At 40.8% G+C, this 20,403-nt stretch overlaps 1 protein-coding gene across 1 annotated transcript in view; it reads right to left on the reverse strand.

The window, feature by feature from the left end:
* Window positions 1-4,861: 4,861 nt before the first annotated feature.
* The window catches only part of LOC104447438 (geraniol 8-hydroxylase), a 47,080-nt gene continuing 31,538 nt past the window's right edge, over window positions 4,862-20,403 (reverse strand). The window contains exon 2 of the mRNA XM_039311987.1: window positions 4,862-5,589. Coding sequence (XP_039167921.1) covers window positions 4,984-5,589 — 606 coding nt within the window. The 3' untranslated portion in view covers window positions 4,862-4,983. The remainder of the gene's footprint in view (window positions 5,590-20,403) is intronic.

The following is a 20,403-nucleotide window of genomic DNA, read 5'->3' on the forward strand; positions in this document are numbered from 1 at the left end:
CCTTGCCGGTGGCTAGGCGAGGTCGGCCTTGCCAAATTTGGGCGGCGAGCTCGCCCAACTAAGGCTAGGCTGAGCCTCACTTGTGGCTAGCGAGGCCAACGACCATCCAAAAGGAAGAAAAAAAAAAGAAAAAAGGAAAATAAAAAATACTAAATAATTAAAAGAAACAAAAAAAATTATATAAGTTTACCAAACGTGTTTCTGTTCTTTTTCTATTCCAGGAACATAAATTTTGTGCAGTTACCAAACGTGTCATTATGTTCAAAAATTGTTTCCAAGAATAGAAATAATTTTTTCTATTTCTATTCCCGGAAACAATTTTTCAACAGAAACGTTATCAAACACGCCATAAATCTCCAAAAGTGAGAATGCAAAACGGCGAATGTTTTGGCTAAACAACATTTAATGGTCGAAACCGGTGTCCAGCAAGCTACTTTGACAATTGTACATATTTGTTCACAAGTGATATGCTTCAAGATCGACTCGTTCCCAACGAAAAATTCATCAGGGACAAGAACTGGGGCATGCTGATGCGTGTTGCGAATGCACAAGGGTAAAGTGGACAAAATAAGCTGTAAGGAGCAAATCAATATAGATGACAGACATCAATTGAATGTATTTTTCCCATGAAAGTAAGAGGAGAAAGATTATGAAGTAGCAACTACAGGTTGAAAATGGACAGGTCGGGTCTGTTTCGTATTCATATAGTTTTAAAGTCGGTTACATCAGGTTCTGCTTTCTAGAAGACGAGCCCGGCTCAGGTTTGGCTCTCAACTCATCTCACAATTCAGTTCCTTCGGACACAAGTCGGGAACTACTGGGGTTTAGTCGGGTCAGAGTCGAATGCTTCAAGATGTCTAGCATCTTTTATACCATTTGGTGTCGTGTTCCATCAAGTCTAATTCTTTCATACAATTTCAATGGAATGTACATGCGCTATATCGGAGACGCGACCGCATCGGAAGCGGAATGCACGGGGGGACCGGGGAAATGTGGCAGCTTAAGATCGGTGAATGCGGACTCCAAACTCTTCAAGATCCACATGCATCGTTCCAAACGCGACCGGATCAGCCAAGAAGCAGCGCGTCGCCACGCATCGATCATACACTCAAGAAACAAGAAACACTGCATCGACCCAGAAGCCCAGAAGACAAGAACAACCGAAAGAAAAGCTCATCCAGCCAGATCAACACACGCCATGCGACCAAAACAAGAAGAAACGAAGAGAAAGGCGAACCTCTGAAAGCTTTTCCGGGGCCGAGACCGCAGAAAGCAGAACGTGGCAGCTCTCAAAAGCTCTCTCCCGCTTCTTCTTCGCTCAGTCGCTGCTGCTACTCATCCCCCGCCCGGAGTCAACGCACGTCCGTGTCCTCTGGTCTTCGTTTTCGTCTTCGCCTTTTCTCTCTTGTCCTTTTCCTTAATCAATTCACATGAAAAATTTATACTTTATTAAGTTTATTAATTTTTATGATTAAATTACTGAATTAAATAATGCATGATAGTTAATGGATATACTAATTTGAAATTTTACTTACGTAGATGTACCGATTTGTGACTTTTCATGATATTAATCTAATTTAACGAAAATCAACTGAAAATAAAATTGTCACATATATATTAATTTGGAGCATTTTATGGTCAAAAAATTAATACGAAGTAAATTTATACTTATTTTGGGGTTTTGATGATGAAAAAATTGTCACATAAGTGTAAATTTATCATAGATATACCAATTTAAAATTTTTCGTAATATTAATCTAAAAAAAATAATATAAAAGAGAAAAAAGTAGAATGTATGTATTGCCATATATTTAGAAAAGAGTACATGAATTCGCTTTATTATATTATTATCTGAGGTGCATGTATTAATTGAGGTATGCATCGTCAAAAAGAGATATTCAAGCAATTTTCAACAAAAGAAATTATCTTAAAAAGTTTTTAATTATTTCTAACATCCGAAAGGATAAAGAAAATTTGCACACGAAGACACGCAACGACAAATTATCACGCGCTCTTGCCTTTGTCGTTTGAATCTTGCAGGCATGGTCTAATCATGAAACTTCTTTTTACTCATTTCTATCATCCGCTCTACTTATTTGACGAAAAATGAATAATTTATAAATTAATTTTTGAAAAATGATCATTTATATCGTTTGAAATAATTAGTTAATTTAAAATATTTTCATCATTGACGACAATTTATGTCTAAACATTTTCATCATAGTCATGGAAATAAAATCATTTTCATTTTATTCATTTTTATGAGTAATACAAAAAACCATTTTTAGGAAAAAAAAAATTCAAATTATTCAGTTTTTATGAACAAATATACCCTAAAATTAGTTTATATATTTCAATTGGTATGATTTTTACTCGTATTAAAGATCCTAATGAGAGTCCTTTGATTGATGTTGTTAGACTTTGGACTGGGTTGAATTTGCCTGTATCCAATTAGTTCTAAACCTATCATACGAATGCCACTTATCAATGTAAATCTAAACTTTTGCATGAAATTTCAATATAATATTTCTCACCAATTGTAGTTGGAAATTGATTTACGTAGGATCCAGTCATCCTTGATCCTCATACAACTCCACTCGAAAACCACACCTAAGGGGATTACTACGTCAGTGATTTCTGATGACATTGGTCGGAAAAATAATATTGGAATTTTACACAAATGTTTAGGATCATACTTGCAAGATGTAAACGTTTAGGATTGAAATGGTGATTTTCTCTGTATTAAATTTTCTTCAACATTTGATATGGTCATATTAGTTCAAGAATTAAATTGATCATTAGATAATACAACAACTCTAGAAAAAAAGGGAAATGTAACAAGAACGTGCAAGAAAAAAACAAATTTACAGTAGTTACGGAGACATTAGAAGGAACCCAACCATAACTTTTTCTGTCTAATGCCTTGTAGAGTTTATTTAATATTGACATTAAAGCTGCCAATCTTGATTAAATGTCTTATTATATTTGGCCAACCGAAAATGTAAAACATGGTTTTCTTCTGCCCACGACCAGCCTTTTCTTCTTCCTTTTTTGATAGGTAAAAGGTTTTGATTCTTGATACAGCTAGAGCAACATCACTCGTTAATTTGACAACTAATTGAACTCCCAGCTGGTTTAGTATGCAGTAATAAATTAATTTAGGGGAGATTTTTTCAAAATAGTAGTACCCGTAAAGCTAATGATTTAATTAGCGTTCACATGCATCTGATCTCATCTAGTATTTACTAATACGAAGGAAAGCGGGTTTCCATACTTCAACTACCATAACTCCTCGTTTTTTCCTCGGGCATGTCCTTAAAATTTTCCGATCCGCCCCCCTTTGTGTGAAATTAGTCAGGCTGAAAAGTTCAGATGATGACTAACCGAGAGAATGACTGGTGATGTCAAAGATTTGATGAACTAATTCCTCAAACTTGAAGTTAGGAAAAATCCACATGGTGGTTTGAGGATGACAATATTTTAACCATACTAAGATGTGTAAGACCGGTTCTTGATAGTATAATCAGCGATTATCTTATGCAGATCTTCCTCATCTTGCTATGAGCAATTGAATTCAGACACATCCCATCTTAGGTACAGAGCAGGAAACAAATCTCATGGAGCTTGAACATTGCTGCAGAAGAAACTTCACCTGACACAATCTGCAGCATGAATACATCAAGCAACCATCCTTTTGAAGTTGAAAAAGCATGAACTTTGTGCGTTGCTTTCCTCATGAAAACCTGGATTTTAATACGTGAAGATAAGGTCTCGTGCTAATATGGAACTGAAGATGAGATGACTTGTGCTTCATGCTTGAAGGCAAGTTTTCCCAAGGGAAAGTCCAGTTAGATCTCTAAATTTCTTTTGAATCTTCAGTTCAATTATGTACCGAACACTCGGGACCGCGTTGATTTTAGTAATTTGCTGCGAGATTGCCTGGTGAGGCTTTGAATACACCTGTGCAGTTTGATGGTGGAGAATAGAATGGAGATCAAACAGATGAAAAACAGAGTTTCTCACGAAAAGTCATCTTCCTCATTGCGCATACTCAATAGAAAAAAAATCAGACAAAACAGCATCCGGAAATATCAAGAACCTCTACATTTTCGGCTTCTCCAAGAGTTCCTTCTGAACTCTTTGAGATTTGGACAACGCCTCACTTTCAGTACTTGCAAGGAGGCCATTGTTAAGCCAATTTTCTTTCCAGCTTTGGTAGTTCCATAAGATCCAAGGTCTGCAATGTACACTCTGCAGGCGCATGAGGTTTAAATAGCTCTTTCGAGCTTGGGACAGTATTCGATTTTCAGTTGTTTCACATTCTCGAGTCTCTCAGGCCTCATTTTCTGACCGCAAATGGTCTCCAGCCTAGTCGCACCGGAAATATAGAGAACCGCAAGAATTTTCGGCTTCTTCAAGAGTTTTTATAAACTCGTAGGACGCAGTCTCACTTCCAGTACTTGCGACGAGGCCATAGCAACGCCGATTCTCTCCAGCTTTGGTAATTTCACGAGATCCAAGGTCTGTAATTTACACTCTGCAGGCGCACGAGTAAATGGCTCTTTGATTTCATCACAAAGTTTGATCTGGAGGGTCTTGAGGTTCTTCGTCCGCTTCGACAGTTGTAAAATGTCGCAAGCATTGGACAGTACTTTTATGTATAAGCTCTTAAGATCTGAGAAGACCTCTGTCTCAGACTGAAAGTTATCACCACACGCAGATTGTAAGGAAAAAAGTTTACACAGATAAAGACAGGTAAGATTTCCCAAAACTCTGGCCTCTTCTTCTACATCTACTGTGCTGAGAAATTCTTTTTGCTCTCTAATATCTCTTTGTTTTGCCAGGATACAAATTCAAGAAAAAATGCGCATTTTTCATCAAAATATTGAATAGCGCTTTTTTTCTGTAAATAGACGATGCAATCATCACAACCAATCATAATTACGTAGAATCTAACACGAACATGCATTTCTATTTCTTCTTTCATATAGGAATGGGCACAGCTTTTAGAGATTGAGCCTTTTGGACGGCTAATCCGAACTTTTCTTCCATGTTCATGTTCTCGGGGATAACACCATCTTCAAGCTTCCAATTGAAAATGTTGATGAGCGAACCGAGCATCAAAGGCAACATTCTCGCGGCCAATGGCAACCCCGGACAAATCCTCCTGCCACCACCGAACGGTACCAGCTCAAAGTTTCGTCCCCTAACATCAATATCAGATCCAAGAAATCTGTCGGGCACGAACTTGTCTGGATCATCCCAAATGCTCGGATCTCGTCCTATCGCGAACACATTTATGTAAACCTGTGCACCCTTTGGAATGGTGAAACCGCCTATAGGAAAATCTTCCCCAGATTTTCGAGGAAGAAGGAGAGGAGCTATTGGGTGCAACCGGAAAGTCTCTTTCAAGACAGCTTCTAAATAGGGCAAGCGAGAAATATCGGCTTCTTCGATCGTCTTGCCTTTGCCAATGACTTGATGGAGCTCAGCTTGGGCTCTTGATAGCTTTTCTGGGTTGCGAAGTAGTTCTGTCATTGCCCACTCCAGAGTGCTTGAAGTGGTTTCGCTACCGCCGGTGATTATGTCCTGCATGATCCACGTCACATATCAGAGAGCTTTTTTCCAAGAAATTAGATCATAATTATCACAATTAGGGAAGCATGATAGAGGAGACGGTACCAGATATAGATGCTTGACTAGGGAGATGTCCAGGGTCTCATTTTTATCTTCAATTAAATCAAGGAGATAATCCAAAACATCGTTACACCTCACGCAACCCTTCTCCGTCCTCAGCTGCAACCTTCTCTGGATCACACCATCGAAAAAGTCGAACATCTTCTGGATAAGCACCTTAAGGCGACACTTCGAACCGTGCGGGTCGATCTTCTCGAGCATGGGAAAATAATCTGCCAGGTTAGGCTTTCCAATCTCAAAAAAAATTTGCCACACCACCTCCTTCAGCTCTCCAGCTGGATTCAAAGGTTCGATCATGTTCAAAGAGAAAAGCGTGTTTGATACCGCGTTAAGGCTGGTCCTGAAAGCCACCTCACCGATATTCACCGCCTTGCCAGCATCTGCGCATTTCCTCACGAAGGTGACCAGCTCTTGAATTTTCTTGCTGCGAAGGTGTTGGTTCAAATCCAGTTTTTTGCTGGAGAAGATATGCAAGTTGTATACTTTCCTGAGGTTTCGGAAGTGTCACACCCCAAAAGTAAAAAGAATGGGGATGACACACCGTCCTTCTTTACCAAGGACGCAGCCTCAAACACAACCAACAAACTAATATTAACTTATATATATATATATATATATATATATATATATATATATATATATAAATATAAGATAAACCTTCAAATTGATTGCAACATCAGAGTTTCTATAATCCACCAAAAAGAGAAAAGATATACTTCAAAACTTAGACGATCCAACCACTAGTAAGGATCATTTGCACCACTTCCTTAAACCATACCAAAAACAAAATAGAACTCCTCAAAAGTTTCCCACGACGGCGCACTCACTCTATTCGCTGCTAGCTGAGGAACCTGAAAAGATCAAAGGAGGAATGGGATGAGCAACCATAGCTCAGTGAGTAGTACATATCTTCTAAGTAGATCGAACAACCACTATGCATGTATACAAAGCAATACCAAACTTCATAACGCCAACTCAATATATAAAATACGTATTGAATCTGATAAGAGTTATTTCTTATCATCAAAGATTTATAGTAATATGGAAAACTCATTTGAATCGCCATCAAAAGTAAAGTATCAATGGTCGAATCCATTGAATAATCTCCATAAAAAAAAACATATCAATGGTCTATCCATTGATCAATCTTTTGCTCAATAACTAACCATGGTCACGACACAACGCCTTGTGACAAGGCGACCAAGATTCTCCCCTTAGCAAGGTCTCCACTTACAAAGCCGATGGCTAGGCCAAAAGGATATCCTAAACCCGGTATGCATACCCCAAAAACCCCTCACTGGGTTCACAATCATATTGAGTATAAATAATCATTCTCCAATACTAGAATTCCAATCCAGAAATCAATATCTTAAACCAAACAAATAACATTTTGCAACATAGCCCATCATCCATTTCATATCTGTCGCGACCAAAATTTTCGGGGGTGAATCACCTATGGTTTGGCTAATGGATTGTTAAGCCTAGACTTAACTCGGGCTCTCCCAAGCCCATACCAATTCGCAACTTAGGTTTGAATTGTTAACATGCAATTGAATTTTAACTAGGAGTCGCCACTAATCTATTTTTGGTGGGTCAATTAGAAACCCTAGTAAAGTAACGGGAGATTTACTTTACTCCTACGAACTAGAGACTAAGGGTACGGGGACTTGGTTACATTAGATTCCTCTAACGCCCTTTCGGTACCTTTCTTTTTATTTTGAAAAATGTTTGGCAAGCAATTTGGATTGATTTTAAATCTATTTCCCTAACATGTGAGGTGTTCATGCAGGTGCGCAAACCACCAATTTAACACCCAAGAAAGCAATTAAATGATACAGAACTTACCTCAAAGCAACGAAAGCATCTGCAGTGTTAAATTAAAATCCACATCAACAATCCTAGATATGGTTTCTAATTAACACGCAATTTCTTTCTTTTTGTTTTCACTTATTAAATGAAAATATAGTCAATATGCAATGCAATGCTATTAATTTAACATGAAATGATATAGCATGGCAACATAACCTAAACTATATGACATAAATAAGCATGCAGTCTATTATAAAGAAATGTAATAATTAAATATGCAATTTAAATTTACCCAAATGACTTAATTCTAATGACGTGCGATGCAATGCAATGGCGTACAAAATTATTTCAATTAAAATGACATGTGAGCTATATGTCACGCGACATTTATTAAATGACCTAATCGATGACGGTCAATTTCTAATTAGAAATGAACCTAACAATAATCACTAAATGACGTGCATTTCATGGACCTAATTCTATATGACATGGGCATTTTTATTTTCCTAACAAAACATGCAATTTATCTAGGAGAGATTATCTACCTATAATTGATAAACATGCAACCCTAACATGCAATGACGTGCAAAAAATGCCTTAATTCAACATGATATATGCATGATGAATTTTTGTGTCTTTTTATTAATTTCGAAATTAAAATTTTCACATGCAATTCAAATAATGATAAAACTAAAATCCTAAATGAATGTGCTTTTTCTTTTGGTTTTCTTTTCCATGATTCAAAATAAAATTCTTATTTTAAATATAAAAGATAATAACCAAACCAAACCTAATCTTAATTCAACATTTTTTGGATTTTCTTATTTAAACTTGAAATAAGATTGCAATTTTAACCCTAACACAGGAAATATTCTAAAGCAAATCTAATCCTAAGTCAAATATTTTTGGATTTTTTTACAAAAATAAGATTGACTCAACCGACTTAACGACAGGAAATTAAACAAGGTAAGATTGATATCTAAAAATCGACGAACCATATCTCTCGCATGAGATCGGGTTGGCCAATTTTAAATTAAATCTCGAATCGAATCTCGGGCTTGAGATTGGATTGTCGATTTTTGTAAGGGATTGCGAGTCAGATTTCGAGCGCGAAAATCGGACTGTCAATCCCTCGCTTGAGGGGCACTTTCATGTTGGAACATCAATCATATATTTAGGAATAATCCTACTAAAGAAAAAAGTAAATAAGTGAGAATAACATAAAAAAATAAAATAAAGTAAATTAAAAAAGAAAAAGAAAAGAACTACCTAAATGATTTTCTTTTTTTTTTTTTTTGTTACACGCGGCTGGTGGTAGGTCACCGAAAGACAGCCGGTCGAGGTCCAGCGGGGATCGCCGGCGAGGGGGGCTCCGATGAGGCAAGGCAAGTGGGCATCTGGCGCGGGGCAGCGAGGATTAACGCCGGCAAGGGACTTCGGCGAAGTAGGGCACCGGCGAGGGCGTCGCGGGGCGCGGGCTTGCTGTCGGGCACCGAGGAGATGCGAGCAACATCAATGGGCTCGGCGGCGTCGGGTCGCGGCACGGCGGTGGCTAAGCGTCGGGGGAGGGGCGGTTCGGCGCAGCATCGGTGGGGCACGGCTAGGCGAGCGGATCACGGATCGAGTGGTGTAGCGGCAGCTTTGCGGGATCTCGCAGGTTGCAGGTGAGGCGGAGCGCGACGGTGATTTGAGGAATGGTGATGCGGCGTTCAGCGAGCAGGGGCATCGGGTCTCGATGCGGCGGAAAGCTGGTGCGGGTTGCCGGAGGGCCCTGAGCTCGGGCGGTCGAGGCGGATCGACGGACGGACGATGGTAACCGCCGTGTCGGGTTAAGCGGGGACGTCGATCACCGGTCTTCGGTGACGGCGTCAGGTGGTGCGACTGAATTGCACGGTGAGGCGGAGCTCCGGCGAGACGGACGGCGGTGCCGCGCGGTGGAGTAGGAACCAGCGAACGGCTGCAGATGCGGGCGGTGAGCGGTGAGGGAGACGATGAATGCACACTGTCCTCTCACCTCTCTGCCGCTTGTACCTTCTGCTTTTTGCTTTTTTTTTTTTTACTTTTGACTTTTCTTCCTCCCTCTCCCTCTCTCACGTCACTCTCCCTCTGCCCACTCTGTACTTTCTCCTCTTTTGTCTTTTTTTTTTTATCCAAAGAAAAGACCCCCGGTTCCGAAGCCTGCACTCATTATTTATAGAAGAAAAGACCCCCGTTTATTCTGCCCCTCAAGATTTGTATAACAACCCAATCGCTGAAGATCATCCTTCGAAAATATGAGATGTGCTCAACCATAAAGTGGCTCCAAAATCTAAAATCATCTGTTAAAATTTTCCAAGCCGACTCACTCAACCATTGAAGATTATCTGGCTTCATCATCCAAACTCTAAAATCTTTCAAAATCTCCTTCCATAACAAAATATATTTTTTAACAACTTTAAAAAAAAAAAATAAGGATAAGTTAAACGAACAAATAAAAATAGTTAAAATTTTATGTGTCAACAGCTGCCCCTCTTTGAAGGTGAGCTCAAAGAGGTTGCCTTTAAAGACAAATTGAGACCTAAATTTTGACTATGCACATGTACTAAATGATTTTTTTTTGTCGGGAAATGTATCCCATTTTTTTTTAAAAAGAAAGCAATTCATATGGTGCATGGAAATGCTAATGCAAATGATAGATGAACCTACCTGAATAACTTACCTTCAAGGATGATAAAGTAATTCGAGGTAGTGGGTGTTACTTGTCCAGACCCGTACCATTCTACGGTCGCCTAAAATAGTAACATAACTTTACAAAGAGACTGCTTTCCCAGGACCCGTACCATTCTACGGTCCCCCAGTATGACAGTGTTTGGTTGTGTCTAGGACCCCGTACCATTCTACGGTCGCCTAAACGGGGATTTACCTTCCAGACCCGTACCATTCTACGGTCGCCCGAATAGGGAAATAGGTTTTGTCTAGGACCCGTACCATTCTACGGTCGCCTAAATAAGAAAATAGGTGTTGTCGAGGACCCGTACCATTCTACGGTTGCCTTGACGGAAAAATGATTTTTTTTCACGACTTGTACCATTCTACGGTCACACCGAATGGGGAAAAATGATTTTTTTCGGGACTCGTACCATTCTACTCGTACCATTCTACGGCCGCCGTTAGAGCAATAAATGTTGTTTAGGATCCGTACTATTCTACGGTCGCCTAACGAGGTTTTGCTTGGCTAGGACCCGAACCGTTCTTCGGTCGCCTAGCGTTGCAATCTAGGGAAAAATCTTTGGGGACAACTCCATCGAGTGTCAGTGTTTTCAAAAGGGAAAATACCTATACAACGACAAGTATTTAAGGTATAGATAGAGATATACTTACCTGGTAACATCTCTATTCCTGGGGAAATGTCTTCTGCAAAACATGGTCATAGGAGAAGCAATATGCATTTGTGATCGCAAACATGCATTAATTTAAGGGAGGTTCATGCACTATGATTTATATGAAGCCTGTATCACCTAATTTCCATTGGAAAGATTTCACACAAAAAAAATGTTCCAATCTGAACACATGAGTGTCATGGATGTGCCAAATGGGGGATCTCTTGATCTCGAAAGGACTTTTCACTCATCCTCATTAAAATGAGCTATTTTATCCTGACTTTTGATACAGGATTTTTGTCAATCACTCTATCTTTCCATTATCATGCCAAACAAGGGTTCGAGCAATCTCGCAAGTGGTACGAACTTTACCAATCTGAGAGGTCTTTAACAGGAACTGTAACGCTGGCTTGGTCAACAGCTTAGCAAAGGAGACTCTTTGAGTCGAGGCAATTAAAAAATGAATGATATTTCACAATCATCTTGATGTTTACAAGCCAAGAAACATGAGAAATGAAGCAGAAATTATCTTACTCGCACTTCTTCAAGCGATGCTTCCAAACTTATGAACTTTTACGTTAATTCAAGTGCCATAATCTGAAGAGACTTTGTAAGGGATGTAACGTAGGTTGGGTTCATGGGTTGAGAAACGAAAGGATCATTTGGCTCAAAAAGTGTTTATGGGGTCAAAGTTGGTGATCATTTTGACATTTCTAGCAATTTTCCTCTCCATCATCAAAGATTTTCTTCACTTCACAGCTCCACTGATTGCTACATCTCAACATTTGAGTTTTTTTTCTTTTTTGGGTACCACCTTGTTGGGGATACGGCTCATTCATCAAGTGTTTGATTTTTTCTTTAGGCATTGGCCTTACTTTTACTAGGCACACTACTTTTTCATGCCCCACTTTTGCACTCTTTCTCTTTTCTTTTTTTTTTTGACAAAGTCTCCATTTTATCAGCATTGTAAATCATGCTACTTGAGTGGTTTGATTTTTCTTGCCTTGCCCCAGTGTGGGGGATGATCACCAACTGGGTTTAATGTGAAATGAATTCATAGGCTCAAGGGGGCTATGCAATGGATAAAGTGTATATGATAGAGAAAGAACTGCTCTTCGTCGTCCTAAGGCACTTTAAATTATCATACAAGTCACATTGTAAAAGCAATACTCGAAGATTGATGTAAGTGTGAGTAAGAAAATTCCTATCATTCATTTCAAATCTTGTCCCAAGACGGACGATTCTTGACAGGGATAATTTAAAAAGTTCTTTATATGTGTGGGCTCAAAGGGCTGAACAATGGATTTACCTGTAGTGTTTCGGGTAGTAGAAAAAACTGCCTCTCATCACCTTGGTTGACGTACCTTTTGCGAGATCACCCTCTTTCTCGTAGGCATGGAATTTTTCCACACAACTCACTAGAAATTAGTGTATGAAACAGTGTATGGAATAAGGCTTGCCTTTCGTCATTCCAAAGTATCCTATTTGACACATTCAATCTATCTCACACAATTCATCAAGGAAGAAAAATGCAATATTTGCGACAAATTTGAACAATTCAATTCACTGAAACAATTTATTCATCATAAAATGTTTGCAATTCAAAACATGACATGGCAAATTCTATCATGAGTAATACTTCTTGACAGCATCTAAATTAACTAGAGTGGAAAACACACGACCATCCATTTTTGCCAAGATCAAAGCACCACCTGAAGTACCTTCTTTACCACATATGGGCCACTGTAGTTTGGAGCAAACTTCCCCCCAGGACCTGGAAAAATTAGCAACAGCTTCCTTAGAACAAGATCATTTACCTCGAAATGTCTCGGCCGCACCTTTCGGTTGAAAGATCTGGCTACTCTCTGTTGATATGCTTGGCCATGGTAGAGAGCCTTCAGTCTTTTCTCATCGATCAAGTTTAACTGTTCAAGTCTTTGTTGCGACCATTCGCCTCGATAATTCCACTTGGGATAATACTCTCGGGAAGGAATCTCCACTTCCACGAGCAAAACTGCCTCCATGCCGTATACCGAGCAAAAGGAGTTGCCCCGATAGAAGTACGAATCGATGTCCGATACGCCATCGGTGCGAAGGGTAATGTGTCATGCCGCCTCTCGATAATTCTCGGCTGTCTTAGCCGAGATCTTCTTAATATTCTTATTGGCCGCTTCAACAGCCCCATTCATTTGAGGGCGATAAGGGGATGAATTTAGATGCTTGATCTTGAACTCGCTGAACAACTCATCAACAAGCTTGTTGTTCAAATTTGTCCCGTTGTCAGTGATAATCGTTTCAGGGACACCATAGCGAGCAATTATGTCACATTTGATGAACTTCGCGACATTGCGAGCAGTGACACTTGCAAATGACATAGCTTCAATCCATTTGGAAAAATAATCTATTGCCACCAAAATGAAACAATGTCCATTTGAAGCCTTAGGATTTATCGGGCCGATCACATCAATGCCCCACATTGAGAAGGGCCATGGCTCAGAAAATTGGTGCAGCTCTGTTGGAGGAACATTTATCTTGTCACCATGAACCTGGCAACGATGACAACTTCGAACATGCTTAATACAGTCACCTTCTAGCGCGAGCCAATAATAGCCTAATCTCATGATCTTTTTAGCCAACATGTGCCCATTCATATGAGGGTCACACACTCCTTCGTGAACTTCTTGCATGATTTGAGTGGCTTCAGCTGCACCTACACACTGCAACAAGATTGAATCATAGGATCTATTGTACAAATTCTCACCACTGACAAAGAACTTTGAGGCCATCTTCGTGATGTACTTCCTATCAGCTGGAGTACTTTCCTCGGGGAATCCTTATTTTTTGATGTAGTTCATGATATCGTAATACCATGGTTTTTTGTCAGATTCTTCAGTCACTACCATACAATAAGCCGGCCTTGGCAAAACCTCTATCTTCAATGGCTCGACTTCTAATCCGTCAGTGACTTGCAACATGGATGATAAAGTTGCGAGTGCATCTGCAAATTGATTGTGAGACCTCGGTAAGTATTCAAATGAAACTTCATCGAATTCCTTGATCAAATCTTCTAGGTACTTGTGATATGGGAGCAATTTAGCATCCTTAGTCTTCCATTCACCTACGGTCTGTAGTATGATTAACGCGGAATCCACGAACACTTTTAATTTGGCTACACCCATCTTGATTGTAGCTTGAAGCCCGAGGATGCAAGCTTTATACTCGGCTGTATTGTTAGTGCATGGGAATATCAGTTTCGCAGCTACTAGGTGATGCTGTTTGTCTGGGGATATCAAAATTGCCCTAGTGCTAGAACCAGACAAGTTCACAGCTCCATCAAGGAACATTGTCCATGAGTCTTCATTTACAGTCAAGATACGGTCATCTAGGGACAATCATCATTATTTGAGGCTTCTGGATTCTCAGCCAATAAATCGGCGATCACTCAACCCTTAACCGACTTCTGTGGCATATATTGCACATCAAATTCTGATATCAAAATTTGCCATTTAGCCAACCTACCCACCAAAGTTGGCCGATCAAGTAGGTACTTGATAGGATCATTCTCAGTTACAAGGAATGTTTGGTAATGCAATGTGTACTGTCTCAATCTATGCAACACCCACACTAGTGCAGCACAAGTCTTTTCCACATCAGAAAATTTCAGCTCTGACATGGTGAATTTTTTACTCAGGTAATAAATGGCTCGTTCTTTTTTGTCGACGGGACTTCCCTGTGCCAACATCGCACCCAATGACTCACTATGAATGGTGAGGTAGAGAATCAAAGGATGCCCTGGCGATGGCGGGACAAGAACTGGTGGATTCATCAAGTACTGTTTCAACTTGTCGAACGCTTCTCGACACTCATCATCCCAGTTAACTCGTGCATTCTTCTTTAAGAGCTTGAAGAATGGCTTGGTGATTTCAGAAAGTTGGGAAATGAATCGAGCAATGTATTCAATCTGCCCAAAAGACTTCGGACTTCTTTCACCGTTGATGGAGGTTGCAGCTCACATATGGCTTTAGCTTTAGCTGGGTCGATCTCAATCCCTTTATTGTTTACAATGAATCCAAGTAATTTACCAGATGTTGCTCCAAACATGCACTTAGTGGGGTTTAGACGAAGCTTGAACTCACGGAGTCGATCGAACAAATTTTTCAAGGTTTCAATGTGGATTTTCCCAGGTCGAGTCTTTGCGATCATATCATCAACATAGACCTCGATCTCCCCGATGCATCATATCGTGGAATAATGCTACCATGGCTCGTTGGTAAGTTGCCCTACACGTTCTTAAGCCCGAATGGCATAACCTTGTAATGAAAGGTCCCCACGGGGTGATAAATGCAGTTTTCTCATTGTCTTCCTCCTTCATCCTTATCGATTTTACCCAGAAAACCATCCATAAATGAGAATAGTTCAAATCCGGCGGTACTATCAACAAGGACATTTATGTGAGGTAGCGGGAAGTCATCTTTTGGGCTAGCCTTGTTCAAATCCCGATAATCGACACAAACTCGAACTCGACCATCCTTCTTCATCACCGGCACGATGGTTGCTACCCATTCAGGGTATTGCGAGACTTCAATAAATCCGATTTTTAAAAGCTTCATCACTTCTTCTTCTATCTTCTTCGAGAGCTCAGGCTTAGTTCTTCGCAGCCTTTGCTTCTTAGGAGGCACGTTTGGGTTAGTAGGCAAACAATGCTCCACGATTGACAGGTCTAACCCAGGCATGTCGGCGTAGGTCCATGCGAAGATGTCCTTATATTCCTTCAAGAATGGCGAATTAGGCGCTTAGCCTTGTCTTTGGGGAGATTCGCCCTATTTTCACCTCCTTGGCTTCTTCAATGTCACTTAAATTACTAGTGACGGTCTGCTCGGATGTGAGAGTCTTGGCTTTTTCATGTTGTTCCCAGCTTTGCTGCACCTCAATGGAATCTTCGATTGAATCTTCAGGATCATCATTATCATCACTTGTTGCATTGGATTGGACCATTTCACACCTTTGCATGTTATATGATCGTCCCTGAAACATGAAATAGAATGATCAAAAAGACAAACAAGGGTTAATCATATTTTATTTTTTTGTGAAATTTTTTTAAACTCTTTTGCAAAAGCATTTTTCGAAACATTTCGACATGAGAAAGCATGATGAAGCCCAGGCCTCAGAATTCTCCTTGGATTTTGATTTTGTTTTATCGGCCGGATATCATCACCGAGCTGGTTTGGTGTACCTCATCATGCCCTCAAAATAAAACTTGTAATTATATTGAAATTCATCAATCAATTACAATTTATTGAATGGAAAATGCAATTCAAGTCCTAAGAAGAAAGTGAAAAAGAAGAAATCGAAAACAATTCCTAGAAAGCAATAAAAATTCCCACGCCAGGGAATGTGCAAAAGTGATAAATGGGTTACTCTTGTGGGCGAGGGCCCATTTCTTCCGGAGGTTCTCCATCAATGGCTCCAATGGAGAGATCATCGAACAAACTTGAAATTCCTTCCAGGGTGTCATCGACTTTTCCATCTTTGAAGGCGTCGGATCATCCATGCCATCCCATCCACTTGAAACTATATTGCGGGCATCAAAGTAAAAACTAGGAGGAGCCGAATACTTCACCATATAGTCGAACTTCCCACTTGGCTGTCCAAGAGTATCCATCACTTCAGCTTCATGTTGCATCATAATTGAAGGACCAAGGAACGTCTCATGAATGTTGGGAGGTGGTAAATTTTGCCTCCCTCGCCCTTGCTCAGGTGGCGAGTTATGCTTTCCCTGTCTTTGTCTTCCGGAACTTCCTCCACCTCTTCCATGGTGCCCTAACCCAGCAGATCGGGACCATTGAGGGGCTTCAATGGGGTTTCGAATGCCCTGATCATTTCTTCCAAGCCCATTGCCAGGGACAAAACCATTCCTAACCATTACTCTTCCTACCATGAGGGCAGCATCTGAAACCTCAGGAGTGGGCGGCGATGAACCTTGAGAAGCATGTATGGTAGACACTAACTCAAATGAGTGGTAACTTGATTCGAGCTCAAAATCCGGCTCTACATATGGGATAGCCGTCTCGTGATAAATCCGGTGGTCTTCTTCACCATACACAGTGACTAGCTTCCTTTCGATCACAAATTTTACAGCTTGATGTAGACTTGAAGGGACTGCACCAGCAGTATGTATCCAAGGACGACCTAGTAGAAAATTGAATGCGGTAGGGATATCCAGCACTTGGACAGGAATGTTGAAGACGACCAGCCCTATTTGCATGTCAAGATGGATTTCCCCGATCACCTCCTTTTTCGTTCCATCAAAAGCTCTCACAGAAGTCTTCGCAGCATGTATCTTGGACCGGTCTACCTTGAGGCGGTGAAGAGTGGCCAATGGACATATGTTTAGGGCGGACCCATTATCAATGAGCACTCGGGACACATGAGAAACTTTGTGCTTGACAGATATGAAGAGTGCTTTATTATGCCCCTTGCACTCAAGAGGGAATTCCTCATCAGAAAAAGCAATCATGTCCTTGAGAAGGACCGATCCCACAAAATCTTCCAGCTTATCTGCCTCAACTGTTTCGGGTACACGAATTTCACTTAGCACTTTCATCGGTGACTTTTGATGCACAGAGGAGGTTTGGAGGAGCTCGAGCAAAGAGATCGAGCGTGCATCTTTCATAACCGATCGACGATATTATACTCACTTGCTTTAATCACAGCCAAAAATTCCTTAGCCTCTTCGTCAGTGACGGGCTTTGCAGGTTGAGCATTATTTTGAGCATAAGTTCGACCAGACCTTGTAACGAGGTCAACATCTAGGTCATAAGACCAAGGCACCGCTTTATTATTGACATACTCATACGGCTGAGGCATCTCAAATCACAATCTCCTCATCCGATGCATCTTCAAGTGGGGGTATATCCGTGAGGGACAGATCTTCTTCTCTTTTACCATCATCAAGAGCAGCCTGCTCTTCCTCCCAATCGATAATGATATGAGAAATAGTGGAAACTATGCAGTTATGGTCAGCATACACAATGATACCATCATCCACCATTCTCGGCAACTCTTTCTTTCATCAATGATGGGGAACATCTTCTTGATCTGAATAATATCCAGCTCTCACCAGTCCATTGTAGGCATCTGCCACACGCGCCTTCGAGTTCTTAATCCGTTTAACTTCAGGTTCTAGGATAGCATTCACTGCACCCTCATGCTCCGGTAGCGGATTCTTCTGGACGTTTGGCCGAGCAGTTTGAAATGAGAAGGCCTTTGTGTCCAAGAGATTTTGGATCTTGTGCTTGAGGGTGAAACATTCGTCCTTGAATGCCCCAATTCACCGTTATGGTAGTCACACTTCTTTGTTGGGTCATAACCACGAATGTTTTCGCGATTGGGACGCTTTAGTTCATTAGTAAGCAAACCTTTCTTTCGGAGGATCATCAGCACTTGGGATGGAGACCCAAGGAGAGGAGAAAATTGCCTTATATTATTTGCTTGGGCAAATGATTGGCGGCCAGTGGTTTGTGGTTGTCTTGGATTCATTTGGATGGCCGGGGCACGTTTGACATTTTCTTGGCTATAAGCCACATTCACATCCACTGCCGTTTCCTTCTCCTTCTTGGCAGCGAATCTTCTACTAGATGGCTCAGTAAACCATCATTCCCTTATCCCCATCTCGATTTGTTCTCCTACAGGAATAAGCTGATTGAAGCTTTCGACATACGTACTGGCCATTCGGTTACGAAACTCAGATGGGAGGGTCTTCACAAACAACTTCATCAGCTCCTTGTTGGTAGGCTCAGGAGTGATTTGAGCCGCCAGGTTTCTCCATCTTACAGCATATTCTTTAAATGACTCGCTCCTATTCTTTTCCATCCACTCCAGGTCTTCTCGGGAAGGTGCGATGTCCATGTTGAACTTGTACTGTTTGAGGAATACGTCAACTACTTCGTTCCAAGTGTCGAGCAGGTTCACATTCTTCATCACGTACCAGTTTAGTGCGGGTCCAGTCAAACTCGCATGGAATGATTGGATCATGAGGGGCTCATTTTTGACGTGCTTTGGCCATGCGCACGTGGTACATCCGTAGATGAGATTTTGGGCAAGACGTACCGTCATATTTCTCAAATTCCGGCATTTTGAACTTGCTTGGCATTTTGACCTTCTCATAGACCGAGAGGTCGATCAGGAGGGAGCTTTGTGACTCCTGCAGCTGTCTCACTTTCTCTTCCAGCTTTGCAACACGCTCATCCTGATCTATCTTAGGAACGCCGTCAAGCTTGGCCTTTCCAACAATGACCGAGTCATCTTCCAGGAAGAGCGAGTGCAGCTATTGGATTCGCTTGGAGGAATTGGAGTTGATCTGTCACAAGTTGTATAGAGGCGAGTACTTGTTGGAGTTGAGTCTCCACAGCAGACATACGATCACGCATTTCATTTTGGTCAGCCATTTTAGCCCTTGATCGTGTAATAATAGGTGATCGCGGTGGATCCGTTACGACCTAACATAAGAAATGAACAAAAATAAGCATTCTTATAAGGAAATACGCCGATCCATGGCAATATTCTAGAACTTTTATTCATCAATGGAGCTTTTGACAGACCTATCGAAATAGAAACTCGAAATGTCCTAAACAAATGAACTAGGAAAGTAAATGACTCAAACTCCCTAATCATTAATCTAAAACTGAAAATAGCAAGATTGATTCAAGCATTTCATCTAGCTTGATCAATATACACTCGGGACACCATTCGGCGCAAACGTTTATTCTCCTCTTAAGCTTTTTCAGCAACTCTTTTAAGGCGTTTATTCTCAGCTCGATTGGTGATCTTCAATGGCGCCTTCGGTATCTTTGGAAGCAGCTCATCGGGAATCTTGTGTTGTTGGATATACTTGATCGAGGCATAGTATTTCCTTTCTTTGCCCTTCAACTCCTCTTCGGGCCATTTGAGTTTTCGTGGATGGCACATGTCCCACATCGATTTGATGGCGAGAATGGAATCTTCATGGCCTCGGCTTCCATCAACGAAGCTGACTTGGAGCGGCTTTGCTTGTAACGCCGTGGGAAACTCTTGCACGACTTGGTACTGACGAGTCACTCTAGTCGGATAGTACTCCAATGCTCTAGTGAATCCCAATAGAGGGATTGGGCCAACTCCTCCACACGAGAGTCTCGCCATCCAAACTTGGAACCATTTAGCATGCCATAGGAAACCTTTGGAAGTCGGTTTAGCATGCCACCTAGAGTAATGGTAATCCGGTACATGTTTTTGATTGTTCTCAAATCTCATAATAGGGTGATTAGAATTACTAACATCATGTATAGTCATTAAACCACCAAACCCCTTTATATGAGAAAGGAATCAGATTTGTAAAAGTTCAGGAGAGGAATGGAGAGTCTTATCACCACCTCCTTTGAATCGAGTGAGAGAAAGAAAAGTTTCAGTCAAGACAGTGCTTACAAAAAATTTTCCTTCCAACACTTGCCTAACTAATTGAGCAATCAAAGGGTTAATAGCATTCTTGCGAAGGAAATACTAT

Source organism: Eucalyptus grandis, chromosome 5, assembly GCF_016545825.1.
Source record: "Eucalyptus grandis isolate ANBG69807.140 chromosome 5, ASM1654582v1, whole genome shotgun sequence".
NCBI classification, from domain to species: domain Eukaryota; kingdom Viridiplantae; phylum Streptophyta; class Magnoliopsida; order Myrtales; family Myrtaceae; genus Eucalyptus; species Eucalyptus grandis.